This window comes from Leptodactylus fuscus, chromosome 6 (assembly GCF_031893055.1).
Source record: "Leptodactylus fuscus isolate aLepFus1 chromosome 6, aLepFus1.hap2, whole genome shotgun sequence".
NCBI lineage: Eukaryota > Metazoa > Chordata > Amphibia > Anura > Leptodactylidae > Leptodactylus > Leptodactylus fuscus.
Window position 1 is genome coordinate 80,023,767 of NC_134270.1, and position 27,118 is coordinate 80,050,884.

General features: G+C 42.6%; 1 protein-coding gene across 1 annotated transcript in view; it reads right to left on the minus strand.

The window, feature by feature from the left end:
* Positions 1 to 27,118, minus strand: part of BCL3 (BCL3 transcription coactivator) — a 60,313-nt gene that overhangs the window by 15,597 nt on the left and 17,598 nt on the right. Inside the window, exons 2-6 of the mRNA XM_075278599.1 lie at positions 17,429 to 17,603; positions 9,418 to 9,526; positions 2,642 to 2,837; positions 1,511 to 1,599; positions 611 to 688 (exon numbers count right to left, since the gene is read on the minus strand). Coding sequence (XP_075134700.1) covers positions 611 to 688; positions 1,511 to 1,599; positions 2,642 to 2,837; positions 9,418 to 9,526; positions 17,429 to 17,603 — 647 coding nt within the window. The remainder of the gene's footprint in view (positions 1 to 610; positions 689 to 1,510; positions 1,600 to 2,641; positions 2,838 to 9,417; positions 9,527 to 17,428; positions 17,604 to 27,118) is intronic.

The window sequence follows — 27,118 nt, forward strand, 5'->3', positions numbered from 1 at the left end:
GGAATAGCCTTAAGAAATGGTATTCTCCTACCTTTAGATGTCTTTTGCGTGCCGCCGTTTGGTAGATATTCCGTTTTCCATCTTTATGCAAATGAGTTCTCTCGTAGTACTGGGGGCAGGCCCCAGTGCTCAAACAGCACTGGGGGTGTCCCCAGTGCTGCGAGAGAACTCTCCAGCACCTCTTCCATCTTCTTCAGGAACCGGACTCTACGCGTTGTCTTACGGCCTGGCTTTCAGTCTTCTACACATGCGCAATCGGCTCTGCCAGTGGACCTCAGGCAGAGCCGACAGCAAGAAGACGGAGGCAGCACTGGAGAGTTCTCTCGCATCATTGGGGACGCCCCCAGTGCTGTTTGAGTGCTGGGGCCCATCCCATCCCCAGTCCTGCGAGAGGACTCATTTGCATAAATTCGGAAAGCAGAATATCTACTGAATGGCGGCGCGGAGAAGACCTCTAAAGGTAGGAGAAGACTAGCCTTTCTTAAGGCTATTTCTTCATGTTAGTTAGAAAAAAAGGGATTCTAATGATAGGATCCCTTTAAAACTCGTTCATCGCACATTCATTGATACATAGTTATGGACCATGTAGAATACCATATATAACATTCACCTGAAGCAAAAGTGACACCAGCTCCTCAAAACCACTTTCCACAGCCTGGATCAAGGGGCTTTTTCCGCTCTTTAAATCCTGTAGAAAAGACTGAAATTAACCAAGATAGCAAAGCTAAATTAACCATGATAACACAGCTTTCTAGAATTAAACAACAAAGTTGTCAGATATTTTGCATACAAGCATCCTATATAGTACAAAGTACCATATGTGGTTTCTATGAAGCTAGTGTATGAACCTTCTACTGGTTGCAATAATCATAGACATGCCAACTATAAATACAAATGGTACTTATCTACCATCATCATCTATGTGTACTGAGGGTTGCAAAAGGGTTGTCCAGGAAAACGTCTAAATGAGCTAGGGGCAGTAAATTTTTTTAATTTTTTTTTAAATGCATACTCACCTGTCCCCATTGCTCTGGTGCCCTCCTGTGTGTCCCGGTTCTTCTGCTCCAGTGGCCAATCAGCGGCCTCAGCAGGCCTCAGGAAGAGGACCCGTGGTGTCGCAGGTGGTGACATTGCAGGTCCTTTGCTGATTGGTCCTTTGCTGATTGGCTCACATGACCTCTGAGGCCAATCAGTGGCTTCAGCAGAACTCCAGAAAATGCTGCTGGAGCAGAAGAATTGGGATGCGCGGGAGGACACTGGAACAATGGGACAGGTGAGTATGCTTCTTTTTTTTTCCACTGCCATCAGCTGACTTAAACATTAAAAGGGTTGTCTATTTATGTTGAACAACCCCTTTAAGTCAGAAAAACAACAAACAGAAATAGGAGCAGGTATCAAGCATGAAGCTCCTAGTAGTGTTGATTATAATATAGATTTAAATCTGTGTATTCAATGCGGATAATAAATAAAAGAATAAATTCAAAAAGGAAGATATTAAAGGGTTTTATACCATGGCATTCATGTCAGCTCCATGCTCCAGTAAACATGCAGTGATATCCCTACGTCCTGACCTGATGGCCACATGCAGTGCGGTCATACCTGAAGGAACAAAGAAAACGGGTACAATGAGTGACATGGAGCCAGTTATTTTACAATACAAATGTAGTGATACATGGAGCACCCATCCAGGTGAAACTGCACAACACCATACAGGTTGTGATGTAATTACAATTATTTTGTTAACTATGGAGATGTAGAGAAAATCCAGAAAGTACAAACTAATGAATTGGCAGCTGTATAGCCTGAGTATGAGAATGCACTTCCACTTGGTTTACCAGTGTACATGACCTTGCCAACTGCAACAGTGGATTAGGTGACAAAGTGATATAAAAGGTGTCAAATTTAGTGGAAGGAAGTGGATGCTTGAGAATGTGTGTGATTTGTTGTCATATACTGTAAATAGAAGGGGGTTTCCTTTATCACTAAAATGAAATAAAACGTAAATTGCTGTTACCTGGCACAGTGAGCTGGGGCAGAGTACTGAAAATGCATTAATAAAACAGAAGAATCTACAAGGATGTTAGAAGTCATTATAAATGTAATTCTTTATCATGTTTTTGCTATAGAGTTCTGAACATGATCAGGGCTGTGTAGAGTTGTAATACAGCACATAACGGTAAGTTCACAGGATGGAATTTTTGCGGTGAAATCTGTTGCTAAAAGTCCTCCTCCCATTAATTTCAAGGGATAATTTCTACAGTAAAATTTGTAGAGGGAATCCAGCTGCAAAGTCCACTATGTGAACGTGCCCTAAGTCATGCACAAGCCAGAGCCATGCGGCAGCACATAAAACCAGAGAATACATAAACCATCACTCAACTGATGAACTGGATACAGCAAAACCTTTGCAAGAAGAAATTCAGAGCTTTGTGTTTTCTACAACTAATACTCTAGCGCAGCAACCAAACATTTCTGGTAATTTTTTCCATAATAATTTGAACTCTAGGAGGCAGTGTGAGAGCCATTGGTGTCGAGGGAACATGTGTGTATTAATTATACTTGTAAATTGTATATTCACATGACAAAAGAATATTAAATTCACCAACTGGATATCATAGTCACTTATTACATAGTTTCACACCTTGATAATTAGTGGCTTCCAGATCTCTGATTCCAGCCCTCATCAAAGCCTCCAGACTCCTAACACTTCCATATTCACATGCCAAGTGAACGCATGTTTGTCCATTTCGGTCGGGAATTATAGGGGAGGCCCTATGTTGCAGAAGAAGAGCCACAAATTCTGGTTGATCGGTGATTACTGCAAGGTGAAGTGGCGTCTGGAAGAAAACAAAGGTGTAAATAAAAAGAGTCAATAAAGAAGGACAAAAGAGAAGACTGGACACAATAAATTACTCACTCTGTAAATAAGTTACTCTGCAAACTGATATCTTCCCATTACCCTTCCAGATTCCCATGCATTCTCTCATAGTGAATTGGTCATTGAAAACTTGCAATAATCCAGAGGGTGAGGTCTCATTATATGTAGTGGACTATCAGAAGTTTATCAGTTGGTCAGAAGGTTAAAACTGTTTTGCCGTTCAATTTAACTAGGTCCATGGACTGCTTCTTTGTCACTGTTTTGAGGTAGAACGCATAAAAAGATGTATCAGCTACCTTGTCCCTGGGAGATGTGAATGTAAAAAAGGAGCATACAACCCTATTTGTTGTAAGCCTATGAGGTAAGTTTTGAGCAAATCATATGCCACTAGGATCTTTATCTTCTGGAATGTTTTGCAAATGCTCCATTTAACCTTACTAATACTTGTGCAATAACAATAACAACCAATACTGGGGGGGGGGGAATGAAGGGGGCATGTTAGTTTGGGGGACATGACACTGTGGGGGCAATCTGGAGTGAGGACATGATATGGGGGTGGTCTGGGCATGACACTGTAGGGGCTACCTGGGGGTGGGGAGACATGAAGCTGTGAAGGCAACCGGGGGTGAGGACATGATACTGTGGGAGCACCTGAGGGGGGCAGGTCAGCGTAGGGGGTCATGAACTGTGAGGGCAAACAGGGGTGAGGACATGATACTGTGAGAGCACCTGAGGGAGGCATGTCAGTGTGGGGGGAGGGGTGGCATGATACTGTGGAAGCAACCTGGGGTGAGGACATGATACTGTGGGAGCAACCTAGGGTGAGGACATGATACTGTGGGAGCACCTGAGGGGGGAATGTCAGAATGTCAGTGTGGGAGGACATGCTACTGTGGGGGCATCCTGGGTTGAGAACATGACATGGTAACTGGGGTGTGTGTGACACTATGGGGGCAGCCAGAGGGTGGGAGGACATGAATCTGTGGGGGGCAACCTGTAGGGGGACATTATAAGGGGAATATTCTATGGGGCCACTAGGGTGCCATTACACTGTGTGAGAGGAAGTTATACTATATTGGGGCCTTTGAGGGAGCATTATAATTTGTGCAGGTCAGGTATATCTAGGTGGTGGTGATGGGGGTCCCACATATGAAATCTTTGCACAGTGTCTGCCATTTAATAATACATTGAACGGTTGACTAGAACAACCATCTGAAGCCTACTATTTCTTCATATGCGGTCATGTCACAGTTTACACAGTTATCTTTTTGTGTATTATTCCTGTACTGTGATATCACTTTTTAAGTTTTGAACTTCCTACTTAAGGTGGTCATGATTAGAGATGAGCGAACAGTGTTCTATCGAACACATGTTCGATCGGATATCAGGGTGTTCGCCATGTTCGAATCGAATCGAACACCACGTGGTAAAGTGCGCCAAAATTCGATTCCCCTCCCACCTTCCCTGGCGCCTTTTTTGCACCAATAACAGCGCAGGGGAGGTGGGACAGGAACTACGACACCGGGGGCATTGAAAAAAATTGGAAAAAGTCATTGGCTGCCGAAATCAGGTGACCTCCTTTTTAGACGAATAGTGGATTTCAAATCCGGGTCATATGAGAATGTGAACTTTGTGACTATGAGACAGGGATAGCTGTACAGGCAGGGATAGCTAGGGATAACCTTTATTTAGGGGGGAATGTTATTAAAAATAACTTTTTGGGGCTCTATCGGGTGTGTAATTGTGATTTTTGTGAGATAAACTTTTTCCCATAGGGATGCATTGGCCAGCGCTGATTGGCCGAATTCCGTACTCTGGCCAATCAGTGCTGGCCAATGCATTCTATTAGCTTGATGAAGCAGAGTGTGCACAAGGGTTCAAGCGCACCCTCGGCTCTGATGTAGCAGAGCCGAGGCTGCACAAGGGTTCAAGCGCACCCTCGGCTCTGATGTAGGAGAGCCGAGGGTGCACTTGAACCCTTGTGCACCCTCAGCTCTGCTACATCAGAGCCGAGGGTGCGCTTGAACCCTTGTGCACACTCTGCTTCATCAAGCTAATAGAATGCATTGGCCAGCGCTGATTGGCCAATGTATTCTATTAGCCTGATGAAGTAGAGCTGAATGTGTGTGCTAAGCACACACATTCAGCTCTACTTCATCGGGCTAATAGAATGCATTGGCCAGCGCTGATTGGCCAGAGTACGGAACTCGACCAATCAGCGCTGGCTCTGCTGGAGGAGGCGGAGTCTAAGATCGCTCCACACCAGTCTCCATTCAGGTCCGACCTTAGACTCCGCCTCCTCCGGCAGAGCCAGCGCTGATTGGCCGAAGGCTGGCCAATGCATTCCTATGCGAATGCAGACTTAGCAGTGCTGAGTCAGTTTTGCTCAACTACACATCTGATGCACACTCGGCACTGCTACATCAGATGTAGCAATCTGATGTAGCAGAGCCGAGGGTGCACTAGAACCCCTGTGCAAACTCAGTTCACGCTAATAGAATGCATTGGCCAGCGCTGATTGGCCAATGCATTCTATTAGCCCGATGAAGTAGAGCTGAATGTGTGTGATAAGCACACACATTCAGCACTGCTTCATCACGCCAATACAATGCATTAGCCAGTGCTGATTGGCCAGAGTACGGAATTCGGCCAATCAGCGCTGGCTCTGCTGGAGGAGGCGGAGTCTAAGGTCGGACCTGAATGGAGACTGGTGTGGAGCGATCTTAGACTCCGCCTCCTCCAGCAGAGCCAGCGCTGATTGGTCGAGTTCCGTACTCTGGCCAATCAGCGCTGGCCAATGCATTCTATTAGCCCAATGAAGTAGAGCTGAATGTGTGTGCTTAGCACACACATTCAGCTCTACTTCATCAGGCTAATAGAATACATTGGCCAATCAGCGCTGGCCAATGCATTCTATTAGCTTGATGAAGCAGAGTGTGCACAAGGGTTCAAGCGCACCCTCGGCTCTGATGTAGCAGAGCTGAGGGTGCACAAGGGTTCAAGTGCACCCTCGGCTCTCCTACATCAGAGCCGAGGGTGCGCTTGAACCCTTGTGCAGCCTCAGCTCTGCTACATCAGAGCCGAGGGTGCGCTTGAACCCTTGTGCACACTCTGCTTCATCAAGCTAATAGAATGCATTGGCCAGCGCTGATTGGCCAGAGTACGGAATTCGGCCAATCAGCGCTGGCTCTGCTGGAGGAGGCGGAGTCTAAGATCGCTCCACACCAGTCTCCATTCAGGTCCGACCTTAGACTCCGCCTCCTCCAGCAGAGCCAGCGCTGATTGGCCGAATTCCGTACTCTGGCCAATCAGCACTGGCTAATGCATTGTATTGGCGTGATGAAGCAGTGCTGAATGTGTGTGCTTAGCACACACATTCAGCTCTACTTCATCGGGCTAATAGAATGCATTGGCCAATCAGCGCTGGCCAATGCATTCTATTAGCGTGAACTGAGTTTGCACAGGGGTTCTAGTGCACCCTCGGCTCTGCTACATCAGATTGCTACATCTGATGTAGCAGTGCCGAGTGTGCATCAGATGTGTAGTTGAGCAAAACTGACTCAGCACTGCTAAGTCTGCATTCGCATAGGAATGCATTGGCCAGCCTTCGGCCAATCAGCGCTGGCTCTGCCGGAGGAGGCGGAGTCTAAGGTCGGACCTGAATGGAGACTGGTGTGGAGCTATCTTAGACTCCGCCTCCTCCAGCAGAGCCAGCGCTGATTGGTCGAGTTCCGTACTCTGGCCAATCAGCACTGGCCAATGCATTTCTATGGGGAAAAGTTAGCTTGCGAAAATCGCAAACTGACAGGGATTTCCATGAAATAAAGTGACTTTTATGCCCCCAGACATGCTTCCCCTGCTGTCCCAGTGTCATTCCAGGGTGTTGGTATCATTTCCTGGGGTGTCATAGTGGACTTGGTGACCCTCCAGACACGAATTTGGGTTTCCCCCTTAACGAGTTTATGTTCCCCATAGACTATAATGGGGTTCGAAACCCATTCGAACACTCGAACAGTGAGCGGCTGTTCGAATCGAATTTCGAACCTCGAACATTTTAGTGTTCGCTCATCTCTAGTCATGATATAATGGGACCCAATTTTAAGATTTGCTATAGTACCTCAATGTTACTTTTTATGCCCCTGGTTTATTTTATGATTGTTTTAAAAGAATGCATTCAGCATACCTGCAGTCCCATGTATAGCTATGTATGCAGGAGGACAAATTCAGCACTACTATATCTGTTTCTGCAAACGAGTTACACTTTACTGACTTTGTTTTATCACTCTTATGGTTTTTGTTGCGTTCTGTCGTGTCTGTTATGTGGTATCACTTGTTCTCACTCGTACTACTGCAGAAGGAGGAAATGTAGATAAACAGCAAAGGGGGATCCCCGGGGTCATGTGATTTCCAGCAATAGCGACAAATACTGAACTAATTATAAAGTGCACGTCTGCCGATTGTGATGCCTCATAGCAGAAACAACAATGATGGATTTTATTGTGCAGAATTAGACAGAACAGGGGTCAATTATGTTGTATAAAAGTTATTCATCAACATATGTTGTACTACTTTATATTCTTGTTTAGACGGGATGTTTATATGTGTTTTTATAGTGCCATCTTATTATATGGCGACTTTCTTTTTGTTTCAGTGGGTGACCTGCAGGTACTGCGGTACTGTAAGGGCTCAATCACACGGCAGGAGATTTTTCTGTTGTGTGTTTTTTTGGCGCGGCTAGCCCTGATGGGATGCCGATGCAGTACATTGGCATTCCATTGTGGCATCCCGCTCCTGATTAGGCCCAAAAATGAATGGACCTGAACAGGAGCGTGTTGCGAGCCGCAGACGCCATGGCTGAGTCAGCCATGGAATCTGCAGCAAGATAGGTCATGTAGTTTCTTTTTTCTGCTACTGAAGTCAATGGGAGCCATTTATGCAGGCGGATTTTGAGGTGGATTCCGCATCAAAATCCGCTTGCTAGAAACTCTGTGTGAACATACCCCAACAGTGATATCCAGGTCCTTGTTCCAAGGGGTCCTGATGTTTCATAAGAGAATAAACAGCAGTATAAAGAATCAACATTTACAGCTAAACATCTAGTTTTTCCCATTAGGTGTTGAAAAATATAGCCTGTAATGAAATGCCCCAAACTTCACAAACTTCTAACCTGCACCTCTGCATTGTCTTTATATTATAAAATCCTTTTACAATCATTGTCTAATATTTACAAGAAGAAATGAGTCTGTTTAAGACAGCCGCTTTAAAAGTGAGGTCTGTTTTAAGTTCAGAAAGGCCCCTTTATTTTTAAGTCACAGTCTCAGCTGATTGATCCCAATTGGAGCTATGATGTCTTTTTAATTTTCCCTGTGGAGATCTTTAGAAGCTCTGGATGTGCTGTAATAACATAACAGCTTACAGTTAGATATTTCTGTCAATAGGTCATTGATCCATTGGCAGGTTTGTCATCAGAAAACGTGTTCCCCTAACATTAGCATAATTGGCCTATAACACATTGGGTTTTGCCTTGCTCTGGATCAACAATGCAGAACATTAGAATGAGCTGGCTGGTCCTATGTTTGTTTTAACATTATAAACTATGTAACTGTGCTACAATCAATAAATTATTCTAGACATAATTTCATAGTTATTAATTAGCCACATGTACATAATAAAGTCTGACCTTTTATACCGACAATAATGGAAGATATGCAGCTGACAATGCAACTGCCTACAATTCAGTAACAACAAAAGTGGCTGGGGGTTTCCTGCTGTTACATTCATCTTTGGCCAGTGAGATCAACCAGACTTGATAAATCATTTTATTGAGTCAAAAAGAAAAAAAATAGGTTATGGAATCTTCCTCCAAACATCATCTTCATACAGCAAGCGTTATCGGCTAGCATAAAAATGGTTTAGGGCCTGTGCACATGATGTAACGTAGTACTAATTCTGACACCTAAACTCGTGTCAGAGTCAGCGCTTCAAAACAGAATCCCATTGACTTCAATGGGTTCCATCTTACGCGCGCTACACATTGAAATCAATGGGAGACTTTTTAACCCATTGATATCAATATGTTACGCACGTTAAACGGAACCCACTGAAGTCAATGGGATTCTATTTTGAAGCACTGACTCTGACATGAGTTTACGTGTCAGAATCAGCACCGCGTTACATCGTGTGCACGGACCCTTAGATTTAATAAAATCCTTTTTCAAATACCCTATCATAAAGGGTGTACACGTTCCCAGGGCATCTATTTACCAGAGTAGAGAGCATGCCATAGGGAAACCACTGGCATTTCCATAGGTATAATTGACATGGTGCGAATTCCAAAAATGTGAAGGTTTTGGAAATCACAGAATTTCTGCAAGATGGGTTTGGCACATTGCAGTGACTATAAAATACTATGGTTTTTGCCATGGAGTTTACGCCACATAGGCCGCAACATTTAAGTGAAAATTTCTCTTAAAATGCAATTGAGGAAATCTATCAAGCACTCACTCACATACCCAATAAAGAATGTTCCTCTCCCTTACCTGTCTAAGGTTGTTGGGTACATCTATATCTCTTCTACCATAGTTTAATAGAGAGATCACTCGCTGGGCTATTGATAGATTTCCGTGAGCAACAGCAATGTGCAATGCCCTGAGGATGAAATATAAAGAAAAAACATGAATAAATGAGGATCAGGCAAAAACAGAACTGAACAATCACCATTATTGAAAAACTGGAAAAAAAAAATATTCTGCATTGCTTTTCCAGTAGGGCACAGTGGCTAAGGCAACCATATGATTGAAGATATGCTTTGAGATTATCAAATAAACAGATATGGAATAGGTAAAGAAAAGGTAAAGTCCAGTACACAAATATAATCCTACTAATAAAAGTTTTTGTGTTTGGATGTTTGTTCCACTATCACAGCCAAATGGCTGAAGGGATTGGGCTCAAATTTTGCATACACCAACATAATTGTCACGAAGGAAAGATAGGCTACTTTGCAAACCTCCCACACCGCCGACAAGCCCACCGAGACCGGCAAAACCGAGCCCCTGCTCCGCGGCAGGAACCGAGATTACGTCATCCTGCCTCTGCCAGCGGAGCTCCCATTGGTGCGTGCCAGGCGAAGGGAGGGCCTGTGGAGCAGCAGTGCATTCAGATAAGCCCGCGCCAGTCGAAGGACGGGGCCATGTCAGTTTTGCAAGCCGACCAACATGGCAGATGCTCGGTACATCGGCACGCAGCAGCCAAGTCACCTGGCTCTGTGGGGCCCACCGACACCATCAGCGGGAGCAAGTGTTAGGCACAGCGCACGCAGCCACGTGGAAACGCAGCAAAAATCTGCAGGGTCGACAGTAGCAGTAAGTACCCCGGCATTCTCGACAGTCCTGGGACGGCGGCCCACAGCCGTGACCACAGGCCAGGGTGTACAGGGGCCAGGGCAGCACCATGGGACTCGCCTGTATCGGCCAGGTAAACACTGCACCAGACTGTAGGCTGCAGCGTCGGGCGAACGTGCGCAGGGGCCCTGGCCAGCGAGGAGTGACACTACAATTTAGCAGTGGGGGACCAACAAACAAGCCATTACAGGGCCAAGGGTGCCCATGAGAGGTTGGTGCGCGGCTCACACTTAAGGGGCTGCCAGGAGGGTGGCCAGCCACGCAGCACAAGGAAAACCAGGACAGTAGGCTGTCCAAAGGATTACTGGGGCATGCATGTATGGTGACGCGCGGGAGGGGGCCCCACAGTATGGTTAAGGGGGCCGCGGGATGGGGTTTCGCAGGAGGGAGGGAGAGTGCTCCGGGGCCCACGGTAGATGCAGGGAGAATTGGGGCAAAAACGTATGCAGGGTCAAGGGAGATCCGCCTTTGTGCATGGTGGATATTCGCCCCCACCAATACAGCAGATGTGCGCGGTTCACCGCCACCGACAACCCGCAGACGAAGTCTTGGGCTAGTAAGAAAGAATATAACTAATTGCTCCATTTGTAGAAAAAAAATAATCAAATATCAGTCTTGGGTGTCCACTCAGCAAAGATCCAACTATTAATAGCAAAGTTTTTCTAGTGTGGACAAATGTTGGAACTCCATATACTTTGGACTGTAGCAGAAAATGTATTTCAGCACTCATAGTCCACATTTGTTTCTACTACATCTGTAGATTGAAACTATATAAATCAATGGGTTAAATTGCAAAACCAGACAAATCCTGTTTTCAAGACTGGGTTTATTCTTGGAAGAAATATTGGACTTTTCTCAGGTAGCTGCTTTAATAACAAAAACATCGACGATTTAAAGAAAAACAAATGAGATACAATCGCCCCTTAGAAACAGACAAATAAATACATAGGATAGACTCTCAATATTAGACCTGGGACCCCTGCAGGTCACCTGTACCAAGACAGTGAAGCTCTGGGTAAAGTTTACATACTCACTACAGATTGTATGGCAAGTGTAGGTACTGCAGCGCTGATCCATAGACATTGCTGCAGTGCCTACAAGTGCCGCAACTGGTAACTATTTTTTTATATAGAAATCTATATTAAAGAATCACATACGGACCCTAAACCACTGGCTGGGACAAATTGATATACAGTCCTATGAAAAAGTTTGGGCACCCCTATTAATCTTAATCATTTTTAGTTCTAAATATTTTGGTATTTGCAACAGCCATTTCAGTTTGATATATCTAATAACTGATGGACACAGTAATATTTCAGGATTGAAATGAGGTTTATTGTACTAAACAGAAAATGCGCAATATGCATTAAACCAAAATTTGACCGGTGCAAAAGTATGGGCACCTCAACAGAAAAGTGACATTAATATTTAGTAGATCCTCCTTTTGCAAAGATAACAGCCTCTAGTCGCTTCCTGTAGCTTTTAATCAGTTCCTGGATCCTGGATAAAGGTATTTTGGACAAACAATTCAAGTTCAGTTAAGTTAGATGGTCGCCGAGCATGGACAGCCCGCTTCAAATCATCCCACAGATGTTCAATGATATTCAGGTCTGGGGACTGGGATGGCCATTCCAGAACATTGTAATTGTTCCTCTGCATGAATGCCTGAGGATTTGGAGCGGTGTTTTGGATCATTGTCTTGCTGAAATATCCATCCCTGGCGTAACTTCAACTTCGTCACTGATTCTTGAACATTATTCTCAAGAATCTGCTGATACTGAGTGGAATCCATGCGACCCTCAACTTTAACAAGATTCCCGATGCCGGCATTGGCCACACAGCCCCAAAGCATGATGGAACCTCCACCAAATTTTACAGTGGGTAGCATGTGTTTTTCTTGGAATGCTGTTTCTTTTTGGACGCCATGCATAACGCCTTTTTTTATAACCAAACAACTCAATTTTTGTTTCCAAAATGAAGCTGCCTTGTCCAGATGTGCTTTTTCATACCTCAGGCAACTCTATTTGTGGCGTACGTGCAGAAACGGCTTCTTTCTCATCACTCTCCCATACAGCTTCTATTTGTGCAAAGTGCGCTGTATAGTTGACCGATGCACAGTGACACCATCTGCAGCAAGATGATGCTGCAGCTCTTTGGAGGTGGTCTGTGGATTGTCCTTGACTGTTCTCACCATTCTTCTTCTCTGCCTTTCTGATATTTTTCTTGGCCTGCCACTTCTGGGCTTAACAAGAACTGTCCCTGTGGTCTTCCATTTCCTTACTATGTTCCTCACAGTGGAAACTGACAGGTTAAATCTCTGAGACAACGTTTTGTATCCTTCCCCTGAACAACTATGTTGAACAATCTTTGTTTTCAGATCATTTGAGAGTTGTTTTGAGTAGCCCATGATGCCACTCTTCAGAGGAGATTCAAATAGTAGAACAACTTGCAATTGGCCACCTTAAATACCTTTTCTCATGATTGGATACACCTGGCTATGAAGTTCAAAGCTCACTGAGGTTACAAAACCAATTTTGTGCTTCAGTAAGTCAGTAAAAAGTAGTTAGGAGTATTCAAATCAATAAAATGATAAGGGTGCCCATACTTTTGCACTGGTCAAATTTTGGTTTAATGCATATTGCGCATTTTCTGTTAGTACAATAAACCTCATTTCAATCCTGAAATATTACTGTGTCCATCAGTTATTAGATATATCAAACTGAAATGGCTGTTGCAAACACCAAAATATTTAGAACTAAAAATGATTAAGATTAATAGGGGTGCCCAAACTTTTTCATAGGACTGTATACAATATATTGTTAAGAACATGTTTTAGGGTCCATACAGTGTCTGCTGGAATACTGCAACTTGTCTTAGATTTCACAACTCCATTTTCTATGATCTGCTTGAACAGACAGTTCTAATGCTGAAGTTTCCCCTACTAATAAAAATTTTACAAATCTCCGGTGAACGAACTATTACAGGAGATCATTGCAAAGATTTGGTTGGACTTTCCCTTTATATTTATGTAAATCCTCTTATTGCTATAATTCCACCAATATAATGAATTCAGAACATTCCAAATATGACCATCTATTGTATATAAAAAGCCTATGAGGTCTCATGTAGCGTATATAGAACTATAATAAACTGCTGCCCATGCAAGTTTATAATTCTGTCACAGTAAAATATAGAAACCACAGAGCACTAGGAAGGGGGCACGCACAGGATGGGGGTAGACAAAGGGGGAAGGGAACAAAAATAGATGTGTGTCAGTTTTAGGAAGTGAAGGGATTTCACAGAAAAGGTTCTTACTATAAAGTGAAACTTAAGACTTAGGGAGGAGAAATTGAGCAATGACGTCAATAGAAGACATGCTGTAAACACAGTTAAAAGAAGAGTAAGCGAAGTACAAGTAGTTTTAATGCAACGTTATAAGTAGAAAATGGTAGCAAAACCACAGCTCACCTCCGTTCTCATATTGTTTGCTGCTGCTGCTCCAATGGTGTTGTATTTTCATGCATTGTAATGACAGGTCACCAATGCAGCCAGTTATAGGCCTTGGCAGTGACATAATATACACACATAGCGTGTCACTACTGAGGCCAGTCAGTGATGTGCTATGTTATTGTTGAGGTCTGTGATTTGCTGCATTGGTGTCCTGCCTAGGAGGACAATAGCACCACCAGAGAGGCAGCACATGGACAGAAGGGTAACAATTATTGAGTCCAACACATTGATGCATTTTAGATGAGACAGCCCCTCTACCCCTTATGATTTTCTTTTTCCAGTCCAATATTTGCAGGCCATCAGGTGCCTTAAGGGTGGTTTACACAGCTCAAGAGATGGGATGACCAGTGATGATTCGCAAAGCCAATGGTTTAGCTAACAATACTGATTCCAAAACCAGATAGAGGCAGTCAACCCAATTGTATTTGCAAATTTGATACTTCCCTTATGCCATGGGTTGACAAGCTCACTGACACACTACAAAGAACAAGATATATAACAGCAACCTTAGACATAACCACATAGTGGCAAAAACTGACTTTACATCTTATTGTCATTGTGTTGTTTGGCAGACATCAAGCAGCAGCAAGATATCAAAAGTAGTGGGCAGTAGGACATTTAAACAGTTCTGGCGCCTACTAGAAGAAGTATATGGAGCTATTACAACACCAGCAGCAGTGTGGAAAAAGTGGTTTGCAAGGGAGCAGGCAGTGGAAGAAACCCTGGGCCATTTTGCTATTAGAGTAACTGATAGCAACATTGCAGAAGAAAAATGGGCACAAGTAGCAAGATCCTGGCAGTCTATACAGTTACAAGGTGCCATTGTTATGCTTTACCTTTCTTGCTAAATTTATATGAAAAACCCACCATTTTTTGTATAAATCAATTGGTTTTGCATTCTTCTAAAAGCCATATTTTTTCCATCAATAGAGCTAGCTGAGAGCTTTGCTCCAGGACTAGCTGTACTTTTTATTAGTACTATTCTAGGATACATCAGACTTTTTAATAAATTTTATTATATTTTTGGAGACTAAGAAACAAAAAAAATTGTGGTGTTTTTCACTGCGCAGGAAAAATAATGCTTTATGGTTTGTTACAGACAAGAAAATATAAAAAATGTTTTGGAGTTTGTCAGAGAAAGCGAGGCTTTTATTTTAATATTTTTAAACATTTTATTCATTTATTTTACACATATTTTAACATTAATAGGTGGCTATGTAAACTTCTCATTGCTGATTTAATAATGCAGTGCAGTTAGAGATGAGTGAATATACTCAATCGAATACCTGCGCCACATAGCTCCCGGCGGAAAGGGAAGGTGGGAGGGGCAGTACAAATTTGAAGCCCCGGAAGTGTTCTTGCAACGGGAGCTATGCGGCGCAGGTATTCGATCGAGTATATTCGCTCATCTCTAATTGCAGTGTATTATTCCTGTTAGCCAGCTTACTAGGCTCTTTATCAGTACTGAAAGTATTCATAGATACTCGGTTGCACATTGTCTCCCGCTATAAATTTACAAAATAGTTTCAAAAGTGGCCAATTAGTGTATTAAAATAAAGGTTTTAATGTTAAATATACGGTATGATCACTATATTTAGTCATTATTGTACAGTTATATATTATTGGTCTACTTACACCACCATTGCTTCTCATATAAACTGTTTTAAAAAGAGGAATCCTTAACCAACAAGTGGAAAGCATTGTAACAAGCTGAGGAGGTAACACAGGGAAGTATTGGAGGGTTAAGGAAGTCTGTGGTCTCAAACGGTGGGGGTGAGGGGGATTTGTGGCTTTTTGAACAACTACATTAGGCGGTTTCTATGCTTTTTACCATTTGTAATCTTACAGTAATAAGGTGAATGGCTGGTTATTACAAGTCATTGGTCAAGATAAAGTAGATTTTTCTCTGTATAGATACAAAAAAAAATGACATTTTATCTTCATTAGAAGGCACTATTTGCTGTATCTAAACTTTACAAGAAAGCATATTGGAGTTAAAGTAGCCAAAATGTTGGCCCTTTAACTTTAAATCATTGTTAGAAAATTGATCCTCTAAAAATATTTTGCTTCTAGAATAGGCATAACATTTTCTCATTTGTAAATTGACTTTAGGTGTTAATTTGGAGGACGCAAATGAGTTAAACACAATGGTGAAGCAGGAGCCATCCTCAGACAGCTCCTGATTTACCGCTCTGTGTGAAGGCCCTTTTATGCGTGCTATGGCCTCAGGAGCTGTAGTCGCAATGTGATGACATCATTCAAATCATGTCAGCAGCTCCCTGAACAGTCCGGGACAAGAGACCTCAGAGCGGGAGGGAAGTGAGAGGAGGTGAGTATTAGTGTTTTATTATGTTAAACTGGAGGCAGGTAGAGGGGGACATTAAAGTTGGAGCAGATGAAGGGGGGGGGGGACATTAAAATGGAGACAGATGAAGGGGGCCATTAAACTGAGGGCAGATGAAGAGGGACATTAAATTGGGGGCAGATGGAGGGGGTATTAAACTGGGAGGAGATGAAGATGAACATTAAACTGGGGGCGCAGATTAAATTGGGAGGGTGACATTAAACTGGGGCAGTTGGATGGGGACATTAAAAGGGGCTCTATCATTGGGAAGTCATTTTTCAATAAGCACATCCTTCCATAGCCTTTAGAAAGGCTATTTCACACCTAGCTTTAGTATGTAAATTGCCTCAGTAGTGTTTGAATAAGTCCGTTTTTATTCACATGCTAATGAGCTCCGTGCATCTGAAGTGTCTGTGATCACTGTCTGCTCTATATGTATGCACAGCAGAGACAAGTCATCAGAACAGCAGCCTCTGCTATATGTACACATAGAACAGGCAGTGCACATAGACACTGCTGGAGTGCACTGAAAAGCTCATTACCATATGAATAAAAACGACTTATTCAAACACTACTGAGGCAATTTACATACTAAGGGTAGGTGTAAAATAGCCTTTTTAAAGACTATGCAAGGATGTGCTTATATAAAAATGACTTTTCCCAGTGTTAAAGCCCCTTTAAACTGTGAGCAACTGGAGAACATTAAACCGTGGACATAGCTGGAGGGGGACATGTTTGCCTGTAGATGCCCCCAGTTTAATGTCCCCATCCAATTACCCCCACCGTATAATGTCCCCCTCCATCGGCACCAGTTTAATATCTCCCTCTAGTTTCTTAATACTGTGTGGCAATTGGAGGTGAACTTTATGATGTGAGGGCATATAATGGCATATAGAAAAATGGCTGAGAATTGGAGGAGTCAACATAGAAATGGGTGGAGCTAAATTTGCATTGCACGCCGCACATTCTGTCCCTCTTTTTATCTTTTGAAAGTTAGGTATGTGTCTACTCCTGTGCCTGTGTAAACAGTGATGGGGAAACACCACCAGAATTCAACAGACCATTTGTGAGATTATTGCACAGACATCCTGTTCTGCTTAGAGTGCTGTTTTTCTACTGCGGCAACCACAGGGCAAGCACAATATTAATATTACTGTAACAATACTCAACTACTTAGAATTCACTGAGCTACATGAATTACAGTAGAGAAGTGTGTGGTGCCCATAAGAAAGAAGTGGTTTACAGTGCAGATAAGAAGCAGAGAGCAAGCTGGAATACTACAAATCCTCTCCTTACGTGTCTCCATCTTCATCTGGTTCAGTAGCAGCAATGAGGTCAGCCTGGAGGTCTATGTCTGTAGAAACAAGAGGTGCGCGATATGGTGTCACGCGTTCCAGGAGGGATAATTCCGAAACTGCAAGGCCAGGAGTTGTATACAAGGGCAATGTAGGAGGGAGGCATGCAGTATATCCTGACAAAAAAAAGCAGAGGAGTACATCAACGAAACAAAATGATGGCTAACAGCTCTATCTACTGCTATTGCTTTTACAAAAGAATACACGTTTTCAGAAGGATGGAATCCAATTTAGTTATCTATTTATCTTACTTATATGGCGCCATTATATTCTGCAGCGCTTTACAGACATTGTCAGTCACTCTCTCATACAGTGCTCACAATCTGTGTTCCCTATATTCTTTAGAGTGTGGGAAACCGGCGTACTCGTAGGAAACCCACGCAAATACGGCGAGAACATACAAACTACTTGCAGATGTTGTCCCTGGCAGCCAATTCAGTCATACACAAATTTCTCCACAAAGACCCCACAAGAAGACATTTTGACAGTATTAGCATTAGTTATTAATTACGGATTGATTAGGTTTATGAAGCATTAAGGGTAATCCAAAGGGCACATTAGCCTTGGTTATTTAATCTTACTAGTATGGGACTTGAAGATGGTGATTTGAGTATTTTACACTATTTAGATGTGGTGACATTCTTTCCCCAGTGTGCTTTGCATTAATCTAACAAAATATACAAAAAGAGAAAAACATGGCCCGCACATCCCAATCTTATACATTGATCTAGTAGTGCTTCTCAGCAAATTCTACAATACTGAACATGAGGTTCTTAGTATACATATTGATCAAGGTGTATAAGCCCACTAGCCACTTCACGGCGACCTCTTTATAGTGGGTCCCTACTCTACTGGGTGTGGTGCCGCACAGCGACCACCACAACCGTAACACGGCGCCCACAGGGCGAGCGACCCAGCGGTCCGGCAACACCCCTGCCACCAGACCAAGCCCCCAGGGCTCCGGGCCGCGCCGCCCCATGGGCACCGCACCACAGAAGCAGCAGACACCATGCAACACCACACCATGTGAACAGGTTGTGGCGGTCGCTGTGCGGCACCACACCCAGTAGAGTAGGGACCCACTATAAAGAGGTCGCCGTGAAATGGCTAGTGGGCTTATACACCTTGATCAATATGTATACTAAGAACCTCATGTTCAGTATTGTAGAATTTGCTGAGAAGCACTACTAGATCAATGTATAAGATTGGGATGTGCGGGCCATGTTTTTCTCTTTTTGTATATTAATCTAACAAAACCACAAGTAAATGTCAATGGAAGCGCTGTAAGATAAATCCGACTCCAGATCATCAAGAAAACATCTTCAAAAATTCCTGATACACTGACCATAACTATATAACCTTGGCAATGCAAAGGTAATCTGGAAAATATTGCCTGATCAAAAAGTAGTCTAGGCCAGGCCCTTACACTAGAATACCTCCAACAGGTCATATTTAAGGATTGTACAGGTACTGTAATATAATTATAGCCAGCACAAGAGGCATTACTACAGTTGTATATCCAAAAATCATGGCATTTTGATGATACTAAAGGACTGAAGATACACGTGGTGTTATCGACTTAGCAGATACACAAACAGTAGCAGCCTCCCATCAAACACTACTACCATAATTTCTCCAAATTTAATGATCATCTTATACGCCGGGCATACAGTATACACCGGCTGTTTTGGCGGGGGAGGGGGAGCACGATCGAAACATCGCCATGCTCCTGCCACCTCTGGCTTCCTATTACAGTGGATGCCGGGTATGTAAAAATAATGGCAGCGGCTCTGCTGCACAGAGTATGCACAGTACATGTGGCCGTAATCCAAAGTGGCCGAGTGTACTGCGCATGTGTTGGATTTCAAAAAAGGCGGACTTCAGAGCGGAAGAGGAAAAGTCACTTTATTCAAAATCTACATGCTCAATCTTGAAAATAAAGGTACTGCTGGAAAAGCCTTTATAATTGCTGCAGTACAGTAGGATTATTTAATAAAATGTATTTTGCGATGATAGATTCCCTAGGCAAGGCATGGCAGGATGATTCTTTGGCCATAGCAACTGCACCCTGTAGTGCATTCAGTGCAGAGGGTTGAGATGTAGAACAGCAGCTGAAAAGTCTTAAATAAGCAATTAAAGGGAGCAGCCTCTATTGGGCTATATCACTGAGATTCTGTCTTCCTAATTACATCAGGGAAGACAGGCTTGCACATTTCAGTGATCGCCCTCTATTGGTTTGTAACACTGAGGTACCTGACTTCCTAATTACATCATGGAAGACAGATTTGCATATTCTTCCCATAAGCCATAGTCATGAATAATAAGTAAAAAGTCATGAATATGTACGGAACTTGAATTTTTTTCCTATTACCTTCAAACAACTGAGTTTATGGACAGTATGTACACTAACATTTTTTATAACATTTAGGGGATTTTCCAGTGTATCCCCTTTGAAGTATTATTAACCATGTTAAGTCATTGAATGTTTACTGGCATTTCTTAAAGCCAGAGCTGGTTTTCCCCGTTGTTCCTGCATATAATATTTGCCTAATACAAGTACAGTATAACTGATAGCGTGAGATGAACTGTTGAGGTCTACATTGTTTTATTTCCCCATGTTCTTCATTTACAGTACCGGAATAATGATTTTCTAGAAAAGTTGATGACACATAGTTAATACCATTATTTTGGAGGTAGTTAGTAATGGGTACAATTTTATGGTATCTAAACATATAGAGTTAGTGTAAACAACAAAATCACAATCCAAGGCTGGTCAATTAATAAAAGTCCAATAGTTGTGGTTAAGATCAATACCATTGATATATGGCCAAGCTCAAAATCTGTAAGTGCTTTGTCTTATCATGTCCAAGTAAGACTTCTATCTTTAAAGCCCTAGCCCTACAGTCACCTGATGATACCTGTCAGGACCGTAAATGGTAACTAAGTGGCCCCTGTTTTGTACTGACTTATTGAATTTGTTGGTGTTGTTCATCTGAAGCTGTAATGCACAGATTTACCTCTACATTTACTGTGTACCCTTTTTCACTTTTTTACTATTGAGGAAGATGGCCATCCTACCACCCAATGATGTAAATAGGCAGCAGCCAATAACTATACAGGAGAACATGAATTCCATATTTCATTTGGGCTTACTAGTGTAGTGAATAAATTAACAGATTGACAAGTTTAGGAGACATTTTAGAAGCTCAAAGGGTATATAACTCTGAAGACATCTGGATATGCATAACATATATCCAAAGCATGAATGGGCTGCATGATCACATTTTAGTATGGAACTTACACAGTTACTGCAATCCTGTAATCTGCATTATCCTCATGCACCTAGGCAAAGTATTGCATGTAAGACTTGAAACATGAAATCACAGATAATTCTGGTTATGATAGTCCAAGGCTCTTTTCAGACTGCATTGGCATTCTCCACCCAGTGTTTCAGTAAACCATAAGCACTCCATGTTTAAAAAAAAAACACCACACACACTATACTGCACATTGTATTTTATATTACTGATTATAAAGCCTCTATTGTTAAAATGGATGCCTATGGTCCTATCTAAAGGTAGCGTACCTCCTCTCTGTAGATTTGGAAAACAACAACTTCAATTATTGTTATAAAAATTATGCAGTCGGTGCATTGGGGTCGGGCCTTCAGCTCCATGGAGCACTGATCTTGCCATTCAGACCCCTACCATGCACAGCTGCACCCTACACAGTAGGAGTTGGTTCACCCCATCATCCATCATACTTTAGCAGCAAGAGCAGACCTATCAGGACTTAAATCCTGCCCCACTGCACCAACTGCTTCATTTCCATAAGTCTTAAACCTTGTTTTTCCCCTAATCTACATAAGTAACAAGCATAACATAAGTACTTGCTGGTCACTGAAAGGTACATTGTAATGCAGTGGCAGCAGGAGAATATGTTTGTGTATTTGCAGGTAAAGCATACATTAATGTGCAATGCAGGAGCGGTCTGAAAAGACTTTTATGTTTTAGGAGTTAAACGCTTAAAGGGACTCGATCGCTGAGGTCAGTGAAATTTAGATAAAAAGGTTATTCTACTATTACTACCACCTTCTCTTTTTAGATTCTCCCTGTTCCGTAGAAATCTGGTTAATTAGTTTATGCAAATGACACTACAGAGCACCTTGGATGTTCCCCAGGGCCTCTGAGCACCCCTCTGCGTCATACCTTTCATTCCGCCCCCTCCATTGCTTGTGCGCCATCTGTCCTCCTCCCCGCATACTGTGCCCTCTTTTCTCCAATTTCGCTCTGGCAGTTCAAATCTCGGGCACACTGAGCAGTATGCTATTCTTCAGTGAACTACACCGCAGTAGCGCATGTCTGATGGCCATTTTGGTGTAGTTCGCAGGAGAACTAAGCATACTGCTCAGTATGCCCAAAATTTGAACTGCCAGAGCGAGACTGGAGAAAAGAAGAAAGTGGTGAGGTCAAAGGAAAATGCCAGTTGCAATAGTTTGAAGTTTTTATGTTAGAAATCTATTGTAGGTAAATAATAAATCTGCTGCAACGTTTATAGGTCCTCCCAAGTGTCCCCTGATATAAAATCTATGAGAAAACAAGGACGGAGCTGACGGTGAATATCAACATGCCTTATTCATTTGTCCCAGGGAGAAACCAGACCCTTCTGCTATTGGTTGTTTCTCTTTTGAGCATGTGTGCTTATAGGAAAGTTAGGGAGCATAGCTGCCAGCAAAGCAGATTTGGGTTAGAAGGGGTAATGTCTCTCATTAGGGACTCGTACAGGGACTTATAACACCACGCATTCCCTGCTAAGAATTCTAGGTAAGGAATATGCAAATAAGACCTCATTGGTGGAAAATAGGAATATGCTCTTAGTGCAAACCTTTTGGAAGGTAGCTCTATACAGATTAATGTATGGCTTTAACCAATTATGGCTTAAGTTTATTTGAAAACCAGGTAATAATTTATAGGGATCTACCGTGCCAAAGATGGTGCTAGGAGCAAATTTCTTCATCAATGACGTCAATGCATATTCCATACTGAGAATTCTTAGCCAGGTACACATGGTGGTATAAGTCCCTGTATGAGTCCCTAAGGAGAGACATTACCCCTCCTAACCCACATCTAGACCTCTCATACAGCCAGTACCCTATTCTGCACTAATAACAGGCAACGACCTCTAAACAGCTGTCTGAAGATGAGACTTTCTTCCTTTTGAAAGAGTCATTGTATCTTGGTAATTATTTTCATATTATGCCTTTCTTTGGAAACCATGCATTAATCTATAAGGAGCTACCTTCCAAAAGGTGGAGCTAGGACACTAAACAATTCCAGTATGAAAGCACCATTTATAGCACTGAATAGTATGAAGGCTATACTAGTATGCACTGCACCTAAATAATATACAGTACATATTATTTGTAACAGCGACATAAAGCAGTAACATGGACGCACTGTATCTAAAATACGGCATACGCTCTTACAATGTGTATCCCCAGTGTTTTATGGGAAGCTTATAAGAATATCGCCAGCTCTGGAAACCACCTGAATCTTCTGGGCTTCCCATATTTTCCCGGACTTTAATTAATGTGAATCAAGAGTTAACACCAATATTTGTTTGCACACGCAGTCTGACCAAGACAATACATATGGTTGGATTAATACAACAGTAGAGGAGACTGTAATGAGTATACTGAATGGACAGAACTGTCATTTTACCTTTTTGCTTTACAATGCCTTAATAAGTAATCTTTCCATACACAGTGGAGAGGGAGAGAAATTTATAACCTCACTAGCTTCTGCCCACAACTTCGTATGCGTGTTTTTGGCACCGATGATCTGCCTATATTCAGCAAATTGCTGCTGACGATGGTTCGCCTGCTCCAGCGTTTTAGCAGCTCTCAAGCTGGCCTGCCACTGAACTTGTTTCTTGGGCCATGCCTGTGATTGTTTCAGCATCTCAGCAGCTCGCTGGGACGCCATCTAAAGAGCGTGTTGTTGGCATCGATGAGCCGCCTGCTCTGGTGTTTCTCTAAAAGCCGTTGGACGCCTAGCTTTCTCAATCCTCCTCAGCTCCGCTTGTACAGAATGGACTCGGTGTCATCTGTGTGTTTACATAGAGAGATAACAGAGCAGCTTTATAAGCAAAGTGCAATTAGCTGAGATAGTCCTGCTGGCAAGAGCAGTTTAATATAGTATATGAACATAAATTCTTAAAGGTCATGAAGCCATGTTATTTACCAGGATTAAAAGTATCCTATGTGTTAATCAGGTTACAAACTATCTACAGTCCTATGAAAAAGTTTGGGCACCCCTATTAATCTTAATCATTTTTAGTTCTAAATATTTTGGTGTTTGCAACAGCCATTTCAGTTTGATATATCTAATAACTGATGGACACAGTAATATTTCAGGATTGAAATGAGGTTTATTGTACTAACAGAAAATGCGCAATATGCATTAAACCAAAATTTGACCGGTGCAAAAATATGGGCACCTCAACAGAAAAGTGACATTAATATTTAGTACATCCTCCTTTTGCAAAGATAACAGCCTCTAGTCGCTTCCTGTAGCTTTTAATCAGTTCCTGGATCCTGGATGAAGGTATTTTGGACCATTTCTTTCTACAAAACAATTCAAGTTCAGTTAAGTTTGATGGTCGCCGAACATGGACAGCCCGCTCTCAAATGATCTGAAAACAAAGATTGTTCAACATAGTTGTTCAGGGGAAGGATACAAAACGTTGTCTCAGAGATTTAACCTGTCAGTTTCCACTGTGAGGAACATAGTAAGGAAATGGAAGACCATAGGGACAGTTCTTGTTAAGCCCAGAAGTGGCAGGCCAAGAAAAATATCAGAAAGGCAGAGAAGAAGAATGGTGAGAACAGTCAAGGACAATCCACAGACCACCTCCAAAGAGCTGCAGCATCATCTTGCTGCAGATGGTGTCACTGTGCATCGGTCAACTATACAGCGCACTTTGCACAAATAGAAGCTGTATGGGAGAGTGATGAGAAAGAAGCCGTTTCTGCACGTACGCCACAAATAGAGTTGCCTGAGGTATGAAAAAGCACATTTGGACAAGGCAGCTTCATTTTGGAAACAAAAATTGAGTTGTTTGGTTATAAAAAAAGGCGTTATGCATGGTGTCCAAAAAGAAACAGCATTCCAAGAAAAACACATGCTACCCACTGTAAAATTTGGTGGAGGTTCCATCATGCTTTGGGGCTGTGTGGCCAATGCCGGCATCGGGAATCTTGTTAAAGTTGAGGGTCGCATGGATTCCACTCAGTATCAGCAGATTCTTGAGAATAATGTTCAAGAATCAGTGACGAAGTTGAAGTTACGCCGGGGATGGATATTTCAGCAAGACAATGATCCAAAACACCGCTCCAAATCCTCAGGCATTCATGCAGAGGAACAATTACAATGTTCTGGAATGGCCATCCCAGTCCCCAGACCTGAATATCATTGAACATCTGTGGGATGATTTGAAGCGGGCTGTCCATGCTCGGCGACCATCTAACTTAACTTAACTTGAATTGTTTGTCCAAAATACCTTTATCCAGGATCCAGGAACTGATTAAAAGCTACACGAAGCGACTAGAGGCTGTTAACTTTGCAAAAGGAGGATCTACTAAATATTAATGTCACTTTTCTGTTGAGGTGCCCATACTTTTGCACCGGTCAAATTTTGGTTTAATGCATATTGCGCATTTTCTGTTAGTACAATAAACCTCATTTCAATCCTGAAATATTACTGTGTCCATCAGTTATTAGATATATCAAACTGAAATGGCTGTTGCAAATACCAAAATATTTAGAACTAAAAATGATTAAGATTAATAGGAGTGCCCAAACTTTTTCATAGGTCTGTATGTGCCAAATTTCATCCAAATCTATTCAGCCATTTTTTTGTATATGAAACACAAACTTTCACACTTATAATATTAGTAGGATCTATACCAGAGCAGAACGGAATGCTCTCTGGTATGAATTTTATAGGAAGTCCTGCCTGTTCCTGCCTGGCACAGTTTTCCAAACTGATGCAAGGCTGTATGACTGTTTTTTTTTTTTATATACTGAGGTTCCTTGACAATTTAGGTGCACTTTGCGCAATTTGGTGCCTTTATTAAGACTGGCTTACAAAATGGCAGTCTTACTAAATCTGCATTGATTTAGTATATACAAGTATACAGCATATAAAAATCTGGCATAGGGCTTAAATTGTGAACCCCCATGTTGACAATGACTGCCATATAGTAGAAATTTTGGGTGTAAGATCAGGCTAATCTACTGCAGACCACCTGCTGCTTAGTGGACCACCAACACCTTTTATGACACAAACAAACATAATTTCATGCTGACCTATGTAACATATCTGTTGGAAAGACAAGGTTTTTTTTGTCATTTGTAGGTGCTGTAGTTGAAAGGTCATTCATGTCAAATGACAGGTCAGCTTCTTATTAATGGAAGAACAATTTCAAGTGAGTCTGTAATATCCTAAATGCTTCCTAGACCAATAATGAAGCAACAAGGAGAACGTCAACTTTTTATGGATATGCAAATATCGGTCAATGGAGTCTTTGGCAGATTACCTAGACACTAGAGATGAGCGAGTACTGTTCGGATCAGCCGATCCGAACAGCACGCACGCATTGAAATGAATGGAAGCACCTGGTACTTCCGCTTTGACGCCGGCCGGCCGCTTAACCCCTCGCGTGCCGGCTACGTCCATTCATTTCAATGCGTGCGTGCTGTTCGGATCGGCTGATCCGAACAGTACTCGCTCATCTCTACTAGACACCGCTGTGATACAAACACAAAGCAAAAATGCAAATCATAGTTAATGGGGAGGCATTGGTTACTGACTCCAGAGGAGAGGCAAGGCATTTTTAACTGGCTATAGGCAAATCTGGTAACTCAGGCCCCACAGGAGAAGCACTTACAGACTCATTTACATATCCATAAAAAAAATATTCTCTCTACATTGCCTCATAAGTTTGTGGCCACAAAGGTTATTAAAAGCCCCTACATTGAACAAGTATTGGTTTGGGACACATTTTGGACCTGACAAATTACTTTTGGACACTCCCAGTGGGAATATTTTTACAGTATGTTATTGGGAGGCAGGGGGGTTCTTGGCATCGTTGATAACTATGATGCTAGGAGTCCCACATCCGGTATGAAGGTCAGTGTTACGTTCGTGTCTATGCCCAGACCCAGAATCAGGACTGCAGACTGCACCGCTAAGGAAACAGGGGAAGGAGACTTTCCCTAACGCTACGGTGGCTAGCTAGGCCCTGCCTGCGGGTGGTGGTCAGCTGTTCCCAAGCTAGCCTTGGCCCCGACAACTCCTGGCTCTCTAACACGTAGGCCTAGCCGACAGATAGGGCGAGAGCTACAAGAGAGTTAGGGACTGGGGATACTATAGTGGTCACCCATACAGAAACCAAGGTGCAGGTGCAGACAAACAAACAGGATGGGATGTGCTGGACAACAGACACGCAGCACAACACAATACGAAACAAGAGAATGAGGAGAGGGATAGTGGAGAGGAGAGGAAAGGGTTAACACAGGACTGGGGCAAAACAAACTGGAACCCAAACCTCACAAACAACAAGATAGTG